The 19,203-nt window shown below is 38.3% G+C and overlaps 1 protein-coding gene across 3 annotated transcripts in view; it reads right to left on the bottom strand.

Annotated features, from left to right (window-relative positions):
- The window catches only part of EFHC1 (EF-hand domain containing 1), a 74,655-nt gene that overhangs the window by 26,908 nt on the left and 28,544 nt on the right, over positions 1–19,203 (bottom strand). For all 3 annotated transcript variants that reach the window (XM_050789250.1, XM_050789251.1, XM_050789252.1), the window contains exons 4-6: positions 12,950–13,099; positions 11,496–11,688; positions 304–524 (exon numbers count right to left, since the gene is read on the bottom strand). In XM_050789250.1, the coding sequence (XP_050645207.1) occupies positions 304–524; positions 11,496–11,688; positions 12,950–13,099 (564 nt within the window). The remainder of the gene's footprint in view (positions 1–303; positions 525–11,495; positions 11,689–12,949; positions 13,100–19,203) is intronic.

The following is a 19,203-nucleotide window of genomic DNA, read 5'->3' as shown; positions in this document are numbered from 1 at the left end:
AAATAGTATATGAAAATTCCCATTTCTTCATATAGGGTAAACACTGAATATCGTGAATCTTTTAAAATTGAACAGATCCAAAAACATCATTATTTTCATTCTATTTCATTGATTATCAGTTACATTAAGGATCTTTTCATAATTTTTTTGCCATTTGTATTTCTTCTTTTGTTAAACTACTGTATTACATATACTTTATCCATTATTTATCGAATATTTGCATAGAAGTCTTTTTTCTTTTTCTTAAATTTCTACCTCAAAAAATTAGTTTTCTCACCACCCTAAGAAGTACTATCTGATTACCTGTTTTACCGGAGGTGGTTCCTGCTTGTTCACATCAATACGTGGTAAATCAGTGATTCCAAACTTCTCTTTGTAATACCGTCGAGTAAATGGATCACAATCATAAATGAAGAAAGTTCTTCCAAGGACAGTGAGTGACTTCCCAACAATGAAGTCTTTAGCAGTATACCATTCCAACACTTCTTGGTCAGAGATTTCCAGCACACACTGAGGGAAGTTCTCTAATATAAGATGGTGTTAGAGAGAAAAGAAGAAGGAATGAGTGGGTCAAGAAAGACTTGAGAACCTGAGGGAGTGCAGTCTTTTGCCCTGGTCAAGAGTCAGGGTCTCCCCTACATGCCCACTAGAACACATGGCTGTGTATTTCCATCTGTTGATAGGACACATACATAATAAAGTTTTTGTAAAGTCTCTCTCCCATATTCAGCTCAAACTATCACTACAAATCACTAATTTTAGCAAATTAATGCTTAGAAGAAATCACTACAGGAGGAAAGAACAAATGTCCTTCTATAAAGATAAAGTCTTAGGTCTAGGAAAGATCGAAGTCATTTACCTCAACTTCCCACCCGTTTATCCATTCATCCAACAATTACTGGTGACCATCATGTACTAGGTGCACTGCTAAATACTGGGATTACAATAATTAACACTGTAGATACAATTCCTGACTTCATGGAGAAAATATTCTGTTTAGGGAGACAGATACTAAAAAATTATATAAATAATGGTTTCATTTCAGTTGTAATCACTGCTATTAGGACACTATAAGCTAGTCCTGGAGATAGGAGGCAGGGACAGTCAATGAGATGATGACAATAATCCATTCATGTGGTAATAAATAATTTCCAAATGTAGAATCAATCTTGCATTTGTGAAATAATTCCAGTCTTGTCTTACTGTTTCATGAGAACTAAGAATTAACTTGTTTAATATTGATTCCCTGGGCCAAGCGCGGTGGCTCACGCCTGTAATCCCAGCACTTTGGGAGGCCGAGGTGGGTGGATCACGAGGTCAAGAGATTGAGACCATCCTGGCCAACATGGTGAAACCCCGTCTCTACTAAAGATATAAAAAATTAGCCGGGCATGGTGGCGGGCACCTGTAGTCCTAGCTACTTGGGAGGCTGAGGCAGGAGAATCGCTTGAACCCGGGAGGCGGAGGTTGCAGTGAGCCAAGATTGTCCTCCAGTCTGGTGACAGAGTGACACTCCGTCTCCAAAAAAAAAAAAAAAAGATTGATTACCTGCAGCTTAGCATCCAAGGAAATCTTAAGAGTCAATCAGTTCTAGTAGAGTGCCACGTCCTATAGTTGTAACCACAAAGCTTTGGCACAGAACCCTGATCACAACGGGGATGAAAAGTACGCTGATGTTCTCCTAACTGGTAATTACTAAGATTGAAAAACAGGAATAAGGCTAACTTTCTCCTATAACAGGCATAAAATTTGAACTCCAGCCCTTGATCATGGCAAAGGAGGGCCTGCTATTTCCCTAATAATGCATCTTATTAATAAAAGCTCTACAGTCCAAGGGATCCTTCTCCCTATGTCTGCTCCCAACCCTACTACCTCCCTTTGAGCTTCCCCAGGAAGTGATGGGCAATGGGTGACACAGCTTCTGACTATATGAACTTCCCTTAGTATACAATATTCCAGCAGATCTGGTATATGTGTGTGTGCTGTCCAGTCATCTGCCTTTGTTTGCTCAACAAATTATTTTTTCATATAATGCTGGATCTGGTTTACTGATATGTTGTTTAGGATTTTTGCATATATCTTCTTAAGTGAGAATGACTATAGTTTTTCTTTCTCATGGTGACTTTGGTTTCACTGGCCTTTTTAAATGAAAGAATTAAGAAGTTCTCCTTCTCTCTAAAAGCATTTGTGTTAAGCTTAGAATTATCTGTTCTTTAAATATTTGTCAAAAATCTTCTGTAAAATTATCTGGATCTGCTGGCTTTTTTTGTGGGAAATGTGTAAACTAAATCTATTTCTTTAATGTTGAAGATATTTGGTTTTCTATTTCTTCATAAACAAGTTATACTTTTTAAAAACTGCTCATTTTGGCTGGGCGCGGTGGCTCATGCCTGTAATCCCAGCACTTTGGGAGGCTGAGGTGGGCGGATCACGAGGTCAAGAGATCAAAACCATCCTGGATAACACAGTGAAACACCGTCTCTACTAAAAATACAAAAGAAAAAAATAAATTAGCTGGGTGTGGTGGCGGGCGCCTGTAGTTCCAGCTACTCGGGAGGCTGAGGCAGGAGAATGGCATGAACCCAGGAGGCGGAGCTTGCAGTAAGCCGAGATCACGCCACTGCACTCCAGCCTGTCCGACAGATCGAGCCTCTGTCTCAAAAACAAAAACAAACAAAAAACTGCTCATTTTACCTAGGTTTTTAAATTTATTGGCATAAAGTTGTATTATTCTTTTATGTTTAATAGCTATGGCATTTTAAAGAATGCTTTTTTTTTTTTTTTTTTTTTTTTTTTGAGACAGAGTCTTGCTCTGTTGCCCAGCCTGGAGTGCAGTGGCGCAATCTTGGCTCACTGTAACCTCTGCCTTCCAGGTTCAAACGATTCTCCTGCCTCAGCCTCCCAAGTAGCTAGGACTACAGGTGCGCGCCACCATGCTGGGCTAATTTTTGCATTTTTAGTAGAAATGGAGTTTCACCATATTAGCCAGGCTGGTCTCAACTCCTGACCTCAAGTGATCCGCCTGCCTTGGCCTCCCAAAGTGCTGGGATTACAGGTGTTAGCCACTGTGCCTGGCCTCTTCTTTTATTTTTAATATTGTGTATATGTGTCTTCTTTTGTTTATCCCTTCATAAATCTTGTCTATAGTTTGTCATTTTATTAGTCCTTTCAAGGAAACGACTTTTGACTTGACAAATCTTCTCTGTTACCTTTGTTTTCAATTTCATTATTTTCAGACTCTTATTTTATGATATCCTTCCTTTTAATTTCTTAATATTTTAATTTTTAAATTCTTTAGATTTCTAACTTTTTAAGAAATATGCCTAACTTATTGCCATCTTTCTTCTTTCTTAGTAAGCATTTAAAGCTATATATTTTCCTCCAAGTACCTCTTTTTTTAGAGTTTTAAGAGTCTTTGCTACCATTCAGTTCTAGGTATTTTCTGACAATATTTTTTTTAACTCATGGGTTATTTGAAAATATGCTTTTCAATTTCCAAATACATGGTTTTTTTCACGTTATATTTCCAAAACTGACTTCTAACTTAATTTTGTTGAAATCAGAAAGTATGGTATACAATAGCTAGCCTTAAAAATTCTTAAGACTGATTTTTACAGATATTTGTGTTTGAAAAGAATGATAATCTTCTAGGTGTTGGGTAAGTATATACATATTTATTAAATGAATAATAATTATGTTATTCAAGTCTTATATATGTTTATTGGTTTGTCTTTTTGATCTAATAACTATTGAAAGAAATGTTTTAATGGCTCAAACTATTGTGGTGTATTTTTCCAGTCTCATTGAATAATGGTGCTATGAATTTTTCCTATATTTTGAATCCATGTTATTAACTGCATTTAAGTTTAGAATCATTATATTTTCCTAGTAAATAAAATATTCTTGCAATAGGTAATGATCCTCTTCATGTCAATCAAAGCTTTTTGCCCAAATGTCTATTTGTATTATACTAATATAGCTTCATCAGTTTTTATACTTCATCAGTTTCTTTTGATACTTATTTGTCTATCTTTTTAAAGATACGTGCCTATACCTTAAGTATGTTTTTAAAAACGCTTTTATATATTGTTGGTGGGAGTGTAAATGAGTTCAACCACCATGGAAAGCAGTGTGGTGATTCCTCAAAGACCTAAAAACAGAACTACCCATTCGACCCAGCAATCGCATTACTGGGTATATCCCCAAAGGAAGATAAATCATTCTATCATAAAGAAATGCAAGTGTATGTTCACTGCAGCACTATTCACATAGCAAAGACATAGAATCAACCTAAATGCCCATCAGTGACAGATTGGATAAAGACAATGTGGTATATATACACCATGGAATGCTATGCAGCCATAAAAAAGAATGAGATCATGTCCTGTGCAGGAACATGGATGCAGCTGAAGGCCATTATCTTTAGCAAACTAATGCAGGAACAGAAAATCAAGTACCACATGTTCTCACTCATAAGTGAAAGCTAAATGATGAGAGCACATGGACACAAGGGAGGGAACAATATACACCTGGGGTCTATTGGAGGGTGAAGAGTGGGAGGAGGGAGAAGATCAGGAAAAATAATTGATGGGTACTAGGCTTAACACCTGGGAGACAAAATAATCTGTACAACAAACCCCCACGACACAAGCTCACCTATAAAACAAACCTGCACATGTATCCCTGAACTTCAAATAAAAGTTAAAAAAACAACATTTTTCAAAACTTGTTATATATTTAATCCTATCACCCTTTCCTATGCTATTACTGTAATACATTTTGGTTCTAGTTTGATATTTTTAACTCTCACAAATTCAATATTGTTCTTTTAATTTGTATAGTTAATAATTATTTAGATTTATCCACACTTTGCTATTTTCTTTATTTATGACTTCTTGTATCTTAGACCTTACTTCTGCAATCATTTTCTTTCCATTTGAAGTATACTCTAGAATTTTCCCAGTAAGGGTCTGTTGTTAGTAACATCTGTTTGCCTGGAAATGTATTTCACCTTCTTCCTGAAAGACAGTTTCTCTAGGCATTAAATTCCATTTTTTCTCAGCATTCTGAAGATATTATTTCACTGTCTTTTGGTAATCACTGTTGCTATGGAAGTCAGTTGTCATTCTAACTGCCATCCTGTATGGGTTCCCTTTTTCTTTGGAGCTGCTTTCATGATCTTTTTGAATCTAGTGTTCTTACATTTGACTATGACATATCTAGATATGAATTTATATTTTTACTACTTTACTGAGGTGTAATTGACTACAATAAGCTGCACATTTTTAGAGTATACAATTTTGATGTTGCTTGACATATGTATTTACCCATGAAACCATCATTACAATCAAAATAATAAACATACCTATCACATCCAAAAATCTCCTCATGCCCTTTTATAATCTAACTCTCCTCACCATCCTCATGCAATCATTGATCTATTTTGCTTATTTATATTGTGTTTTCAATACTTTTACAACAATGGAATTATAAGGCATGTATTTTTGTCTGAATTCTTTCTCTTAGCATAGTTACTTTGAGATTCATTCATGTTGTTTCATACATCAATAATTGTTTTCAGTAGTATTCCAAAGTACTGATATACAATAATTGTTTATTCACTAACTGTTGATAGACATTTGCATTCTTTCCAACTTTTGGCTATTACAAAAAAAGCTGTCATAAACATTCACATAAGTTTCTGTGTGGACATATGTTTTCCTTTCTCTTGGCAAATACCCAAGAAAAGAATGGCTGGTTTGTGTGGTAGATATATGTGCAATTTGAAAAAACAAACTATTTTTCAAAGTGGTTATTTCAGTTTATCTTCCACTAGCAGTGTATGAAATTTTCAGCTGCTTTACATCGTAGTCAATACTTGGTATGGTCAGTCTTTTTAATTTTGGACCTTCTAGTAGGTATACAGTAGTATCTTACATGGTTTTAATTTTCATTTCTCTAATAAGTAACTATGCTAAACGTCTTTTTGTGTGCTAACTTGTCATACCTGCATGCTTTTGGTGAGGTATCTATTCTAATCCTTTATCTATTTTTTTATTTGGGTTGCTTTACTAAGTTTTAAGAACCACTTTATATATCCTATGACAAGTACCTTGTAAAATATGTTTTACAAATATTTTCCCCAATCTTTAGCTTCTCCTTTCACTTTCCTAACAGTGTCTTTTGGAAAGCAAAACTTTTGTTATTTATTTATTTATTTTTAAATTTTAGACTCAGGGGGTACATGTGCAGGTTGGTTACACAGGTATATTGTATGATGCTGAAGTTTGAGCTTCTATTGATCTTGTCACCCAAATAGTGAACAGAGTACCTGATAGGTAGTTCTTCAACCCTTGCCCCTCTCCCTTACTTCTTCCTTTTGGAGTCCCCCGTGTCTATTGCTCCTATCTTTGTGTCCATGTGTACCCAATGTTCTGTTTCTGTGTTAATTCACTTAGTATAATGGCCTCTACCTGCATCTACATTGCTGCAAAGAACATGATTTTATTTTTTATGGCCACATAGTATTCCATGGTGTATATGTACCATTAACACATTTTCTTTATCCAATCCACCAGTGATGGGCACCTGCGTTGATTCCATGTCTTTGCTATTGTGAATAGTGCTTGCAATAAACATGAGTGCAAATATCTTTTTTTTTTTTTTTTTTTTTTTTTTTTTTGAGACGGAGTCTCACTCTGTTGCCCAGGCTGGAGTGCAGTGGCTGGATCTCAGCTCACTGCAAGCTCCACCTCCCGGGTTTACGCCATTCTCCTGCCTCAGCCTCCCAAGTAGCTGGGACTACAGGTGCCCGCTACCTCGCCCGGCTAGTTTTTTGTATTTTTTTTTTAGTAGAGATGGGGTTTCACCATGTTAGCCAGGATGGTCTCGATCTCCTGACCTCATGATCCGCCCGTCTCAGCCTCCCAACGTGCTGGGATTACAGGCTTGAGCCACCATGCCCGGCCATAGTGCAAATATCTTTTGGATAGAACAATTTATTTTCTTTTGGGTATATACCTAATAATGGGATTGGTGTAGTTCTATTTTTGGAGAAATCTCCAAACTGCTTTCCTCAGGGGCGGAACTAGTTTACATTCCCATCAACAATGTATAAGCATTCCCTTTTCTCTGCAACCCTGCCAACATCTGTTATTTTTTGACTTATTAATAATAGCCATTCTGACTGGTATGATTGCATCCCATGATGATTAATGATGTTGGGCATTTTAAAAATGTTTGCTGTCCATTTGTATGTTTTCTTTTGAGAAGTGTCTGTTCATGTCCTTTGCCTACTTTTCAATGGGGTTATTATTTTTTTTTCTTGTTGATTTAAGTTCCTTATAGATTCTGGATATTAGACATTTGTCAAATGCACTGTTTCAAGTATTTTTCCCATTCCGTAGGCTGTCTGTTTCCTCTGTTGATAGCTTCTTTTGCTATGCAGAAGCTCTTTAGTTTAATTAGGTCCCAATTGTCAATTTTTGTTTTGATTACATTTGCTTTTTTTTCCCCCTGTTCTGAGACAGGGTCTCATTCTGTCGCCCAGGTCTATGATCCATTTGGGGTTAACTTTTATGTATGGTGAGGTAAGGGTTGAAGTTTATTCATTTATTTACTTTTGCATATGGCTATTGAATTGTTCTAGCACATTTTGTTAAAAAGACAATCATTTCTCCACCTACTTGCTTTTTTACCTTTGTCAAAAATCAAATGACCTCATATGTGTGCATCTATTTCTGGACAATGTGTTCTATTTCATTGATCTGTATGTTGATCTCATCAGATTGTAAAGTCTTTGAGATATGGGGCTTATAGTAGTTTCAGATCTCCATTGCCTAGCATGGTGTTTCCTTCATCTATATGGATGTTCGATTAATATTATTTGAATGACTGAGTGAGCCAATAAAGACGCACAGAAAGTGAGGAAAAACATTCAACTTTCTGGAACACTAAAGGTCCAAGGGGTGTTCAAGAGTCACCTAACAGGCAAGGGCAAGATCAAACTATGAAAGCCACTCTGAAGGATAACTGACATATTTAGACTTTCAGAACCTGGTTCCTTGAGTTCAAGAGCTGAGTAGACAGCTTTTGGTAAGCCAAAAAATGTCCCATTTTGACATTACCTGCCACCTATTGGTAATCTGCAATTGTCCTTGACAAAGAAATAACTTCCAGAATTTCTGATATTTTAACTCCATCCATTATAAATATATAATTTTGATTCATCTTAGCTACTTAACAGGAGGCCCTGGTTGAGAGGACTTTTGAAAGTTACTCCCACAATTTCCTATTACTGTCTAACACAAACTCTGCCTAGCCACCATCTCTTGGACGCCCCCAAACATGCCATACTTGTTCCTAATTCCCAACCTTTGTTCTTGTTCTTCTTTCCAGTGTGCCCTTTGTTCTCTGCCATTCTAAATCTGGGTCCAATCCCAGCACTTTGACAAAGACTTCTTTAGTTTTTCAGGCCCACACCTTTCTCCTTCTGACCTCTATCTGCATGATTTAACTAATTACATAATCAGATAATCTGGTCTACTCATGTTATTACTTAACAGCTTTATGTATTTTATACGCCTTGTCTTCTTAATGATACTAGAAATGACTGAAAGATAGGATTCTAGGAATGGGAGTTACATTTTGTCCTCCATAATACTTAGCACGTGAAATGGTTCCCATAGAAGTTATTTACCTCTTGTTTAATTGAATTTAATAAAAATCACCCATTGGATAAATGCCTTTGAGAGTCAGTTAGACATCATTCTTTTAACATTACCATTCTAGTTAAAGGAATTATGTAGCTGATGGAAACATAGCCTTTTCTGTACCTCATGACTGATGCCTTTTTTTTCTTTTTTTGAGATGGAGTCTTGCTCTGTTGCCCAGGCTGGAGTGAAGTGGCACAGTCTCCGCTCACTGCAGCCTCTGTCTCCTGGGTTCAAGCAATTCTCCTGCCTCAGCCTCCCAAGTATCTGGGATTACAGGCACCTGCCACCATGCCCAGGTAATTTTTGTATTTTTTAGTAGAGATGGGGTTTCATCATGTTGGCCAGACTGGTCTCGAACTCCTGACCTCAGGTGATCCTCCTGCCTTGGCCTCCCAAAGTGATGGGATTATAGGCATGAGCCACTGTGCCCAGCCTGTTTCCTACTTTTGAAAAGAACCCTATATATGTCACCAGGTTGCCTCTCCACGCAACTTTGATAAAAATTTTTAATTGGGAAATTATAGAAGAGGATAATTACATATTAAGTTTTCAATATAGGTCACATTGATAAGGCAGAGACAAACCTGGAATCTGTCATTTAAAGGGATTTAGTTTCAGTGAGACTTTTCATGCCACCTTGAATATACTCCTATTTCTTTATCTATTGTAAATCTAATGTTTGTTAGCTCTGAACTGCATGGATTTCAGGCTTGTTTAATTATTCTGAAAGGCCAAAATTAGTATATTAGTCCCATTGCCACTGAACTCTAAGACGGTTCTATAGAGAACTGATTATAAGAATATGTACAGTAGGTAGAAGCCAAACTGTATTGAACTAGGGCACAGATCCAGTTGTTTCTACTTGAGCATACAAGTTGAATTAGCAGTTATTTTCATTTAATATATATATATAATATAAACTTTCCTAATTCTAAAATGATGACAATTTTCACTCCCTTTTATCCTTTTCCCCAATCTCATTCTCCTCCCCTCACATGCAATCATTCTAATGCAGCTATGTGACTGAATGTGTTCTATGTGTACTGTGTTTTGCATGTGTTATAGCATTATATATCTAATTTTATGTATTTTCCTACACAGCACTATGTTTTAAGATCCATCCACTTGCTTTCTGGGAACATCTTGTTTACTGCTTCTAACTACTGTATATTAATCAAAATGTACCTTCACTACATTTTGCTTATCCATTCTTTCAATGATGGGAACCTCCAACTCCTTACCCACAAATAATAATGCATTTTTTAACAAAAAAGCACTGTGCAAGAGAAGCAATACATGTGGACAGGTTGAATTTAGCCTCAGACTACACGTTTATTTATAACCTCTAATGTAGACAAACTTCTTGCTCAATACCTGAAATTTCTTTTTCTGTTTTTTTTTTGGGTTTTTTTTTTTTTGAGACGGAGTCTCGCTCTGTTGCCCAGGCTGGAGTGCAGTGGCGCGATCTTGGCTCACTGCAACCTCCACTTCCCAGGTTCAAACAATTCTCCTGCCTCAGCCTCCTGAGTAGCTGGGACTACAGGCGCCCACCACCACGCCCAGCTAATTTTTTGTATTTTTAGTAGAGACGGAGTTTCACCAAGTTAGCTAGAATGGTCTCGATCTCCTGACCTCATGATCCACCCACCTCGGCCTCCCAAAGTGCTGGGATTACAGGAGTGAGCCACCGTGCCCAGCCCCAATACCTGAAATTTCTTATATCCTAATTCCCAAAAAATATAGTAAAAAGAAAAAAAATCAATGAACACATTTACAGAATTCTGTCAGCCACCCAAACATGAGAGTTGTCAGTCATTACATGTGACCAAGATGACTTTATTCTAAGAGAAATGTAAAAACTACTAGAACAATAACTAAAGCAAGCCTACTCATCCCAGGAACTAGTGAACAGCAGATATCTGCTGCCATTTTGTTGCACTGCCACTCTCAAACATGGTAGGTAATTTTTTTTCTTTTTCTTGAGATAGGGTCCCACTCTGTTGCCCAGGCTGAAGTGCAGCAGCACAATCACAGCTCACCGCAGCCTCGACCTCCCAGGCTCAGATGATCCTACCACCTCAGCCTCCCAAGTAGCTGGGAATACAGGTGTGTGGCACCAAGCACGGCTAATTTTTGTATTTTTTGTAGAGATGGGGTTTCATCACATTGCTCAGGCTGGTCTCAAACTCTTGAGCTCGAGCAATCCACCCACCTCAGTCTCCCAAAGTGCTGGGATTACAGGAGTGTGCCATTGTGCCCAGCCCATGCTAGGTAATTTTAAACCAGCAAAGAATGAGCTGGGTTTGACACAATGGACCTCACCTCTATGAGTCACAGACATGCCTTTTCCAATCTCAAGTTAAACCACATAGAAACTTCCTGTTTAGGAGGTAGTTGAAGTGAGAAGCAAAGTCAGGAAAGCATATAAAGAAAGGCTAAGCTTTCATTCATATCCTTGAATGAAAACAAGTCTGTTTGAAAAATGCATTAAAAATCTAATATTAAATCGTTGCAGTTCAGAAACCTTGCTCTACTGCACTTTAAATAAACCCCCCACTGTTGTTTTGGTTTTGTTTCCTTGACCTGGGTACCAGACTGTCTTGGGGACATGCCTGGACCAAGGGGCAAGTAAAGGAGGAAAGCTGTGGGAAGCCATTTTCTGAGCATCTAAGCAAAAATAGCTAGAGGCTTCCAAGTATAAACGAATTATGGATACTGATTAACTCCTTTAAGAACCTAAAAATATCCCAAGTAACAGAGACTAAATTGAATCAAACATACTTGCATTTTCCACCAAAACTTTGGGCATACGCTGGCGGTTCATCAGGAGTGGGAAAGGATCTCTTCCATCATTCCGTTCGTGGACCTCTCGAATTTCCACCGTATCATCCATAAGATAGTAATGAATAATGTAGGTCCGACATTCACCATACATGCTGTCTGTATCATCCCAGATCGCATAAAATCGAAGGACCTTTGAAGAATCCAAAGTAGTGACTCAAGAATCTTAAAAGTAGGGAGTTGAACTTGACTACTTTGGCAATTATGTATTAATGATGAAAAGATTAGCTGGAAAGACTATGAAGTAATTTCAGATGGGGTAAATTGAAAAAAAAAAAAGAAATATTCATCAAAGATACTAAAACATCTGAAATTATGTACCATATGTCAGCAGCCGGAAATAATTAAATAATAGGATTATAAGTTTGTGCCAGAAAAGAAGAGCTCACTTTGATCCAAAATATTAGTCAGTGAAAGAGAAGCTAAATTAAAAGAGCAATGAAGTTCTTTAGATAGTGGTTTATAAATATTATTAAAGGTATATGTGAATATAGTATATATATAATTAGTATAGAAAAAATTTTTATTTATTAACCAGTCTTTTTTTGGTCCCATCAACACATATCTTCTAGCAATAATATAAACACAATCTTTTTTTTTTTTTTTTTTTGCTAGGCTTCTTCAAATCATGGGAATAAACACAATCTTTAAATACAAAATAATAACAGATATATGACTGATATGAACAAAATCCTTAAAAGACCATGCTAGTGCTAGTTTACATTTTCTGAACTAAAAGGGGTTAAATGTCTAAAGAAAAGGAACAGCAAAGAAGCACTGAGGGTGATCTCTTCCTTTTCTCTCTCCCTTTAGTACAGAAAGGAAAGGATTTAAATCTGCTCATACACATCAGCTCACAAGGGAGAGGATTAGGAAGGTTGGAACGGAGTTGGAAAATGCTCAGAACATTCTGGACTCCAATATTAATATAACATATAACAACGAAGCATCTGTAGTGGGGTTTCTGTGAAATTAAACATTTTAACATTAGAACCTACATATATGCATATTTTTGAAATTTCCCAATAATCAATTTATGGTTTCCCAAAGGAGTCTATGAAATTAGCTCATTTTAAGGGAAAGAAATTGTCAATTGGAAACGTAAGGTGGGAAGCAGACGTAGCTCAGGAATTGTTTTGAGATTTAAATGTTTGGTGGGATTCACAAAATGACTCCGCAACTCCACAATCTTCTTTGGATCTCCATATGAAATGCAGGCATTCCTGTACCTGTAACCCTTGATGAAAGCAGAAAGACAGTACTGTGTCCCAACAGTTCAATTATAGCTATAATGTTTCAAAATAGTTACCAATACAGCTACCCAAACCTTTTGCCAATAAGTATAGGTCACATTTGGAAATAAATAAGCCTACTGCAGTTCCTCTGTCACTTACCTGTTTGTCAAAGGTGAGAAACTGCTTGAGTTGATCAAAGTCTGATGGGGTGACATACTTACGAAGAGGCTGTTTTCGGAGTTCGGTGTAAGGATCAAGAGCCATCTTCTCTGGTGGATTTAATTCAATTCCTTGGCTTTCTAAAAATACCTAAATAATTGAAAGTTAACAATGATCATCTTTCTTAGAGCTTTTTAGAGTAAGTTATAAACTGATGATATAAAAATAAGTGTATGGGCCAGGCACTGTGGCTCAGGCCTACAATCTCAGCACTTTGGGAGGCTGAGGTAGGAGGACTCCTGAAACGCAGGAGTTCACAACCAGCCTGAGCAACATAGTGAGACCCTGTTTCTACAAAAAAATTTAAAAGTTAGACTGGTTTGATGGCATTTGCCTGCAGTCCAGGCTACTCAGGAGGCTGAAGTGAGTGTACCACTTGAGCTCAGGAGGTCGAGGCTGCAGTGAGCCATGATCATGACATTGCACTCCAGTCTGCATGCCAGCAAGACCCTGCCTCAAAAAAAAAAAACAAAAAAAGAAAGAAAAAGCGTAATCATGATTTCTATGCCATTGCTCAAGTTAAACATTAGTTTGCTGCTTGAGCGCATGTAAGCTGTATTAAGTTTCCAACTGAGCCAACTCCATAATGCAGATAATAATCGGGAGTTACCTGAAGTATTTTATATTGTTATATTGCTAGGTATTTGCTAAGCTAGTTGGGATGCACAATGGCAAAATAACTGTTTTCAAATATGAATTTAAATCAAATTTAGTTAGGTGCCTGTAACAGAGTAAGTCTTAGGATTGCTTACTTCCATGTATCTGGAACCTAACCATGGTTTCAAACAATATGTAATTCCTATTAGGTCTGAAGGCAAGCTGCACAATGGCCAAGTTAGGCTGAAATCATATTCCCAATTTTCTAATTCACTTAAAACAAATACTGTATATGATTAAGTCCCTTCCCCTCACCAAAAAAGAAAAAAACAAAAGCATACCCACTGGTTATATTAGACCAGAAAACATTTTAGCAAAATAGGAAAGACAAACCAAGTGCTCAGATTTCACCAGACATTCCCGAAAGGGAAGTGAGAAAGCAAACAACTTGGAAAACATACTTCAGGATATCGTCCACAAAAACCTCCTCAACCTCACCAGAGAAGCCAACAATCAAATTAAGGAAATACAAAGAATCCCTGCAAGATTCTACACAAGGAGATCATCCCCAAGCCACAGAATCATCAGATTTTCAAAGGTCAAAATGAAAGAAAGAATGTTAAAAGCAGCTACAGAGAAAGGGCAGGTCACGTACAAAGGGAACCCCGTCAGGCTAACACTGGAAACTTCTCAGCTGAAACCCTACAAGCCAGAAGAGACTGGGGGCCTATATTCAACATTCTTAAAGAAGAAAAATCTTCAACCAAGAATTTCATATCTAACCAAACTAAGTTTCTTAGCAAAGGAGAAATAAGATCCTTTTCAAATAAGCAAATGCTGAGAGAGTTCATTACCACCAGACCCGCCTTACAAGAGATCTTAAAAGGAACACTAAATATGGAAAGAAAAGGCCATTACCAGCCAATACAAAACACGCTTAAGTACACAGACCAGTGACACTATAAAGCAACCACATAAACACGCCAGCATAATAACCAGCGAACAACACAATGACAGGATCAAATCCACACATATCAATACTAAACTTAAATATAAATGGGGTAAAGGTCCCATTTAAAAGGCACAGAGGACAGGTATGGTGGCTTATGCCTGTAATCCCGGTACTTTGGAAGGCAGAGGTGGGTGGATCACTTGAGGTCAGGAGTTTAGGACCAGCCTGGCCAACATGGTGAAACCCCGTCTCTGCTAAAAAATACAAAAATTAGCCAGGCATGGTGGTACACACCTGTAATCCCAACTACTAGGGAGGCTGAGGCAGGAGAATCACTTGAACCCATGAGGCAGAGTTTGCAGTAAGCTGAGATCACGCCACTGCATGCCAGCCTGGGTAACAAAGTGAGATTGTCTCAAAAAAAAAAGAAAAGAAAAGAAAAATAAAACTAAACAAAACAAAAAACTGAAAACAAAACACAGAATAACAAGCTGGATAAAAAGAGGAAGACCCAATGGTATGCTGTCTTCAAGAGCCCTATCTCACACCCAAAGGCTCAAAGTAAAGAGAGAGAGGAAAATCTACCAAGTAGATGGAAAATAGAAAAAAGCAGGGGTTGTGGTCCTAATTTCAGACAAAATAGACTTTAAACCAACAAAGATCAAAAAAGACAAAGAAGGGCATTGTATAATGCTAAAGGATCCAACTCAACCAAAAAAAAAACCCTAACTATGCTAAATACATATGCACCCAACATAGGAACACCCAGATTCAAAAAACAAGTTCTTAGAGATCTAAAACGAGACTTAAACTCCAACACAACAGCAGTGGGAGACTTTAATACTTTCCTGACAGTATCAAACACATCATTGAGGCAGAAAATTAACAAAGATATTCAGGACCTAACTCAACATCGGACCAAATGAATCTGACCAACCTCTACAGAACCTTCCACCCAAAAACAACAGAGTATACATTATTCTCATCAGCACATGGCACATATTCTAAAATCGACCACATAATCAAACAGAAAACAATTCTCAGGAAATGCAAAAGAATCAAAATCATAACAAACACATTCCCAGATGACAGCATAATAAAAATAGAAGTCAAAACTAAAAAAAAAAACAAAAAACACTCAAAACCATGCAATTACATGGACATTAAACAATCTGCTCCTGAATGACTTTTGGGTAAATAATGAAATTAAGGCAGAAATCAAGAACTTCTTTGAAAGTAATGAGAACAAAGATACAACATACCAGAATCTCTGTGACACAGCTAAGGCAATATTAAGACGGAAATTTATAGCACTACATGCCCATGTCAAAAAGTTACATGTCAAATTAACAACCTAATATCACAACTGAAAAAACTACAGAAGCAAGAGCAAATCAACCTCAAAGCTAGCAGAAGACAAGGAATAACCAAAATGAGAGCTGAACTGAAGGAAATCAAGACACAAAAAACCATTCAAAAGATCAATGAATCCAAGAGTTGGTTTTTATTGAAAAGATAGGCCAGTAGCTAGACCAATGTAGAAGAGAGAAGATCTAAATAAACACAATTAGAAGTAACAAAGGGGATGTTACCACTGACCTCACAGAAACATAAGCAACCATCAGAGAATATAAGGAACACCTGTATGCACACACACTAGAAAACCTAGAAGAGATGGATAAATTCCTGGACACATACACCCTCCCAAGACTGAACTAGGAAGAAACTGATTCCCTGAACAGACCAATAACAAGCTCTGAAATTTAATCAGTAATCAATAGCCTATAAATCAAAAAAGACCCAGAGCCAGATGGATTCACAGTTGAATTCTACCAGATATACAAAGAACAGCTGGTACTATTTTTTTTTTTTTTTTTTTTGAGATGGAGTCTTGCTCTGTCGCCCAGACTGGAGTGCAGTCACGCTATCTCAGCTCACTGCAAGTTCCACCTCCCAGGTTCATGCCATTCTCCTGCCTCAGCCCCCTGAGTAGCTGGGACTACAGGTGCCTGCCACCATGCCTGGCTAATTTTTCGTAATTTTAGTAGAGATGGGGTTTCACTATGTTAGCCAGGATGGTCTCAATCTCCTAACCTCATGATCCACCCACCTCGGCCTCCCAAAGTGCTGGGATCATAGGCATGAGCCACCGCGCCTGGCCAAAAGCTGGTACTATTCTTACAGAAAATATTCCAAAAAGTTGAGGAGGAAGTATTCCTCTCTAACTCATTCTATGAGGCCAGCATCATTCTGATACCAAAACCTGGCAGAAACACAACAGAAAAAGAAAACTTCAGGCCAATATATTTGATGAAAATCGATGCAAATATACTCAACAAAATATTTGCAAACTGAATCCAGAAGCACATCAAAAAGGTAATCCACCACAATGAAGTAGGCTTCATTCCCAGGATGCAAAGTTGGTTCAACATACACAAATCAATAAATGTGATTCATCACATAAACAAAACTAGAGACAAAAACCACATGATTATCTCAATTGCTATAGAAAAGACTTTGGATAAAATTCAGTATCCCTTAATGAGAAAAATTCTCAATAAACTAAGTAGGAGAGGTTCCAAGATGGCCGAATAGGAACAGCTCCAGTGTGAAGCTCCCAGTGTGAGTAACGCAGAAGACGGGTGATTTCTGCATTTCCAACTGAGGTACTGGGTTCATCTCACTGGGGCTTGTCAGACAGTGGGTGCAGCCCATGGAGCAGGGCAGGGCATCGCCTCACCTGGGAAGTGTAAGGGGTCAGGGAATTCCCTTTCCCAGCAAAGGGAAGCTGTGACAGATGGTATCTGGAAAATCAGACACTCCCACCCTAATACTGTGCTTTTGCAATGGCCTTAGCAAACGGTACACCAGGAAATTATATCCCGCGCCTGGCTCGGAGGGTCCCACGTCCATGGAGCCTCTCTCACTGTTAGCAAAGCAGTCTGAGATCAAACTGCAAGATGGCAGTGAGGCTGGGGGAGGGGCGTCCGCCATTGCTGAGGCTTGAATAGGTAAACAAAGCAGCCAGGAAGCTCGAACTGAGTGGAACCTACTGCAGCTCAAGGAGGCCTGCCTGCCTCTGACTCCACCTCTGGGGGCAGGGCATAGCTGAACAAAAGACAGCAGAAACTTCTGCAGACTTAAACATCCCTGTCTGACAGCTTTGAAGAGAGTAGTGGTTCTCCCAGCATGGAGTTTGAGATCTGAGAACGGACAGACTGACTCCTCAAGTGGGTCCCTGACCCCTGAGTAGCCTAACTGGGAGACACCTCCCAGTAGGGGCCAACCGACACCTCATACAGCCAGGTGCCCCTCCGAGACAAAGCTTCCAGAGGAAGGATCAGGCAGCAATATCTGCCATTCTGCAATATTTGCTGTTCTGCAGCCCTCCGCTTCTGATATGCAGGCAAACAGGGTCTGGAGTGGACCTCCAGCAAACTCTAACAGACCTGCAGCTGAGGGTCCTGACTGTTAGAAGGAAAACTAACAAACAGAAAGGACATCTACACCAAAACCCCATCTGTACGTCACCATCATCAAAGACCAAAGGTACATAAAACCACAAAGACGGGGAGAAACCAGAGCAGAAAAGCTGAAAATTCTAAAAATCAGAGCGCCTCTTTCCTCCAAAGGAACACAGCTCCTTGCCAGCAACAGAACAAAACTGGACAGAGAATTATTTTGACAAGTTGAGAGAAGAAGGCTTCAGGCCATCAGTAATAACAAACTTCTCTGAGCTATAGAAGGATGTTCGAACCCATCGCAAAGAAGCTAAAAACCTTGAAAAAAGATTAGATGAATGGCTAACTAGAATAAACAGTGCAGAGAAGTCCTTAAGTGACCTGATAGAGCTGAAAACCATGGCACGAGAACTATGTGATGTATACACAAGCTTCAGTAGCTGATTTGAGCAAGTGGAAGAAAGGGTATCAGTGACTGAAGATCAAATGAATGAAATGAAGCGAGAAGAGAAGTTTAGAGAAAAAAAGAGTAAAAAGAAACAAACCCTCCAAGAAATATGGAATTAGGTGAAAAGACCAAATCTACGTCTGATTGGTGTACCTGAAAGTGACAGGGAGAATGGAACCAAGTTGAAAAACACTCCTCAGGATATTATCCAGGAGAACTTCCCCAACCTAGTGAGGCAGGCCAACATTCAAATTCAGGAAATACAAAGAACGCCACAAAGATACTCCTTGAAGAGAGCAACTCCAAGACACATAATTGTCAGATTCACCAAAGTTGAAATGAAAGAAAAACTGTTAAGGGCAGCCACAGAGAAAGGTCGGGTTACCCACAAAGGGAAGCCCATCAGACCAACAGCGGATCTCTCAGCAGAAACTCTACAAGCCAGAAGACAGTGGGGGCCAATATTCAAGATTCTTAAAGAAAATAATTTTCAACCCAGAATTTCATATCCAGCCAAACTAAGCTTCATAAGTGAGGGAGAAATAAAATCCTTTACATGCAAACAAATACTGAGAGATTTTGTCACCACCAGGCCTGCCCTACAAGAGCTCCTGAAGGAAGCACTAAACGTGGAAAGGAAAAACCAGTACCAGCTACTGCAAAAACATGCCAAATTGCAAAAACCCTCAATGCTAGGAAGAAACTGCATCAACCAGCAAGTAAAATAACCAGCTAA

The sequence above is a fragment of the Macaca thibetana genome, chromosome 4, assembly GCF_024542745.1.
Source record: "Macaca thibetana thibetana isolate TM-01 chromosome 4, ASM2454274v1, whole genome shotgun sequence".
Classification (NCBI taxonomy): domain Eukaryota; kingdom Metazoa; phylum Chordata; class Mammalia; order Primates; family Cercopithecidae; genus Macaca; species Macaca thibetana.
This window is presented reverse-complemented; position numbering and strand designations above follow the sequence as displayed.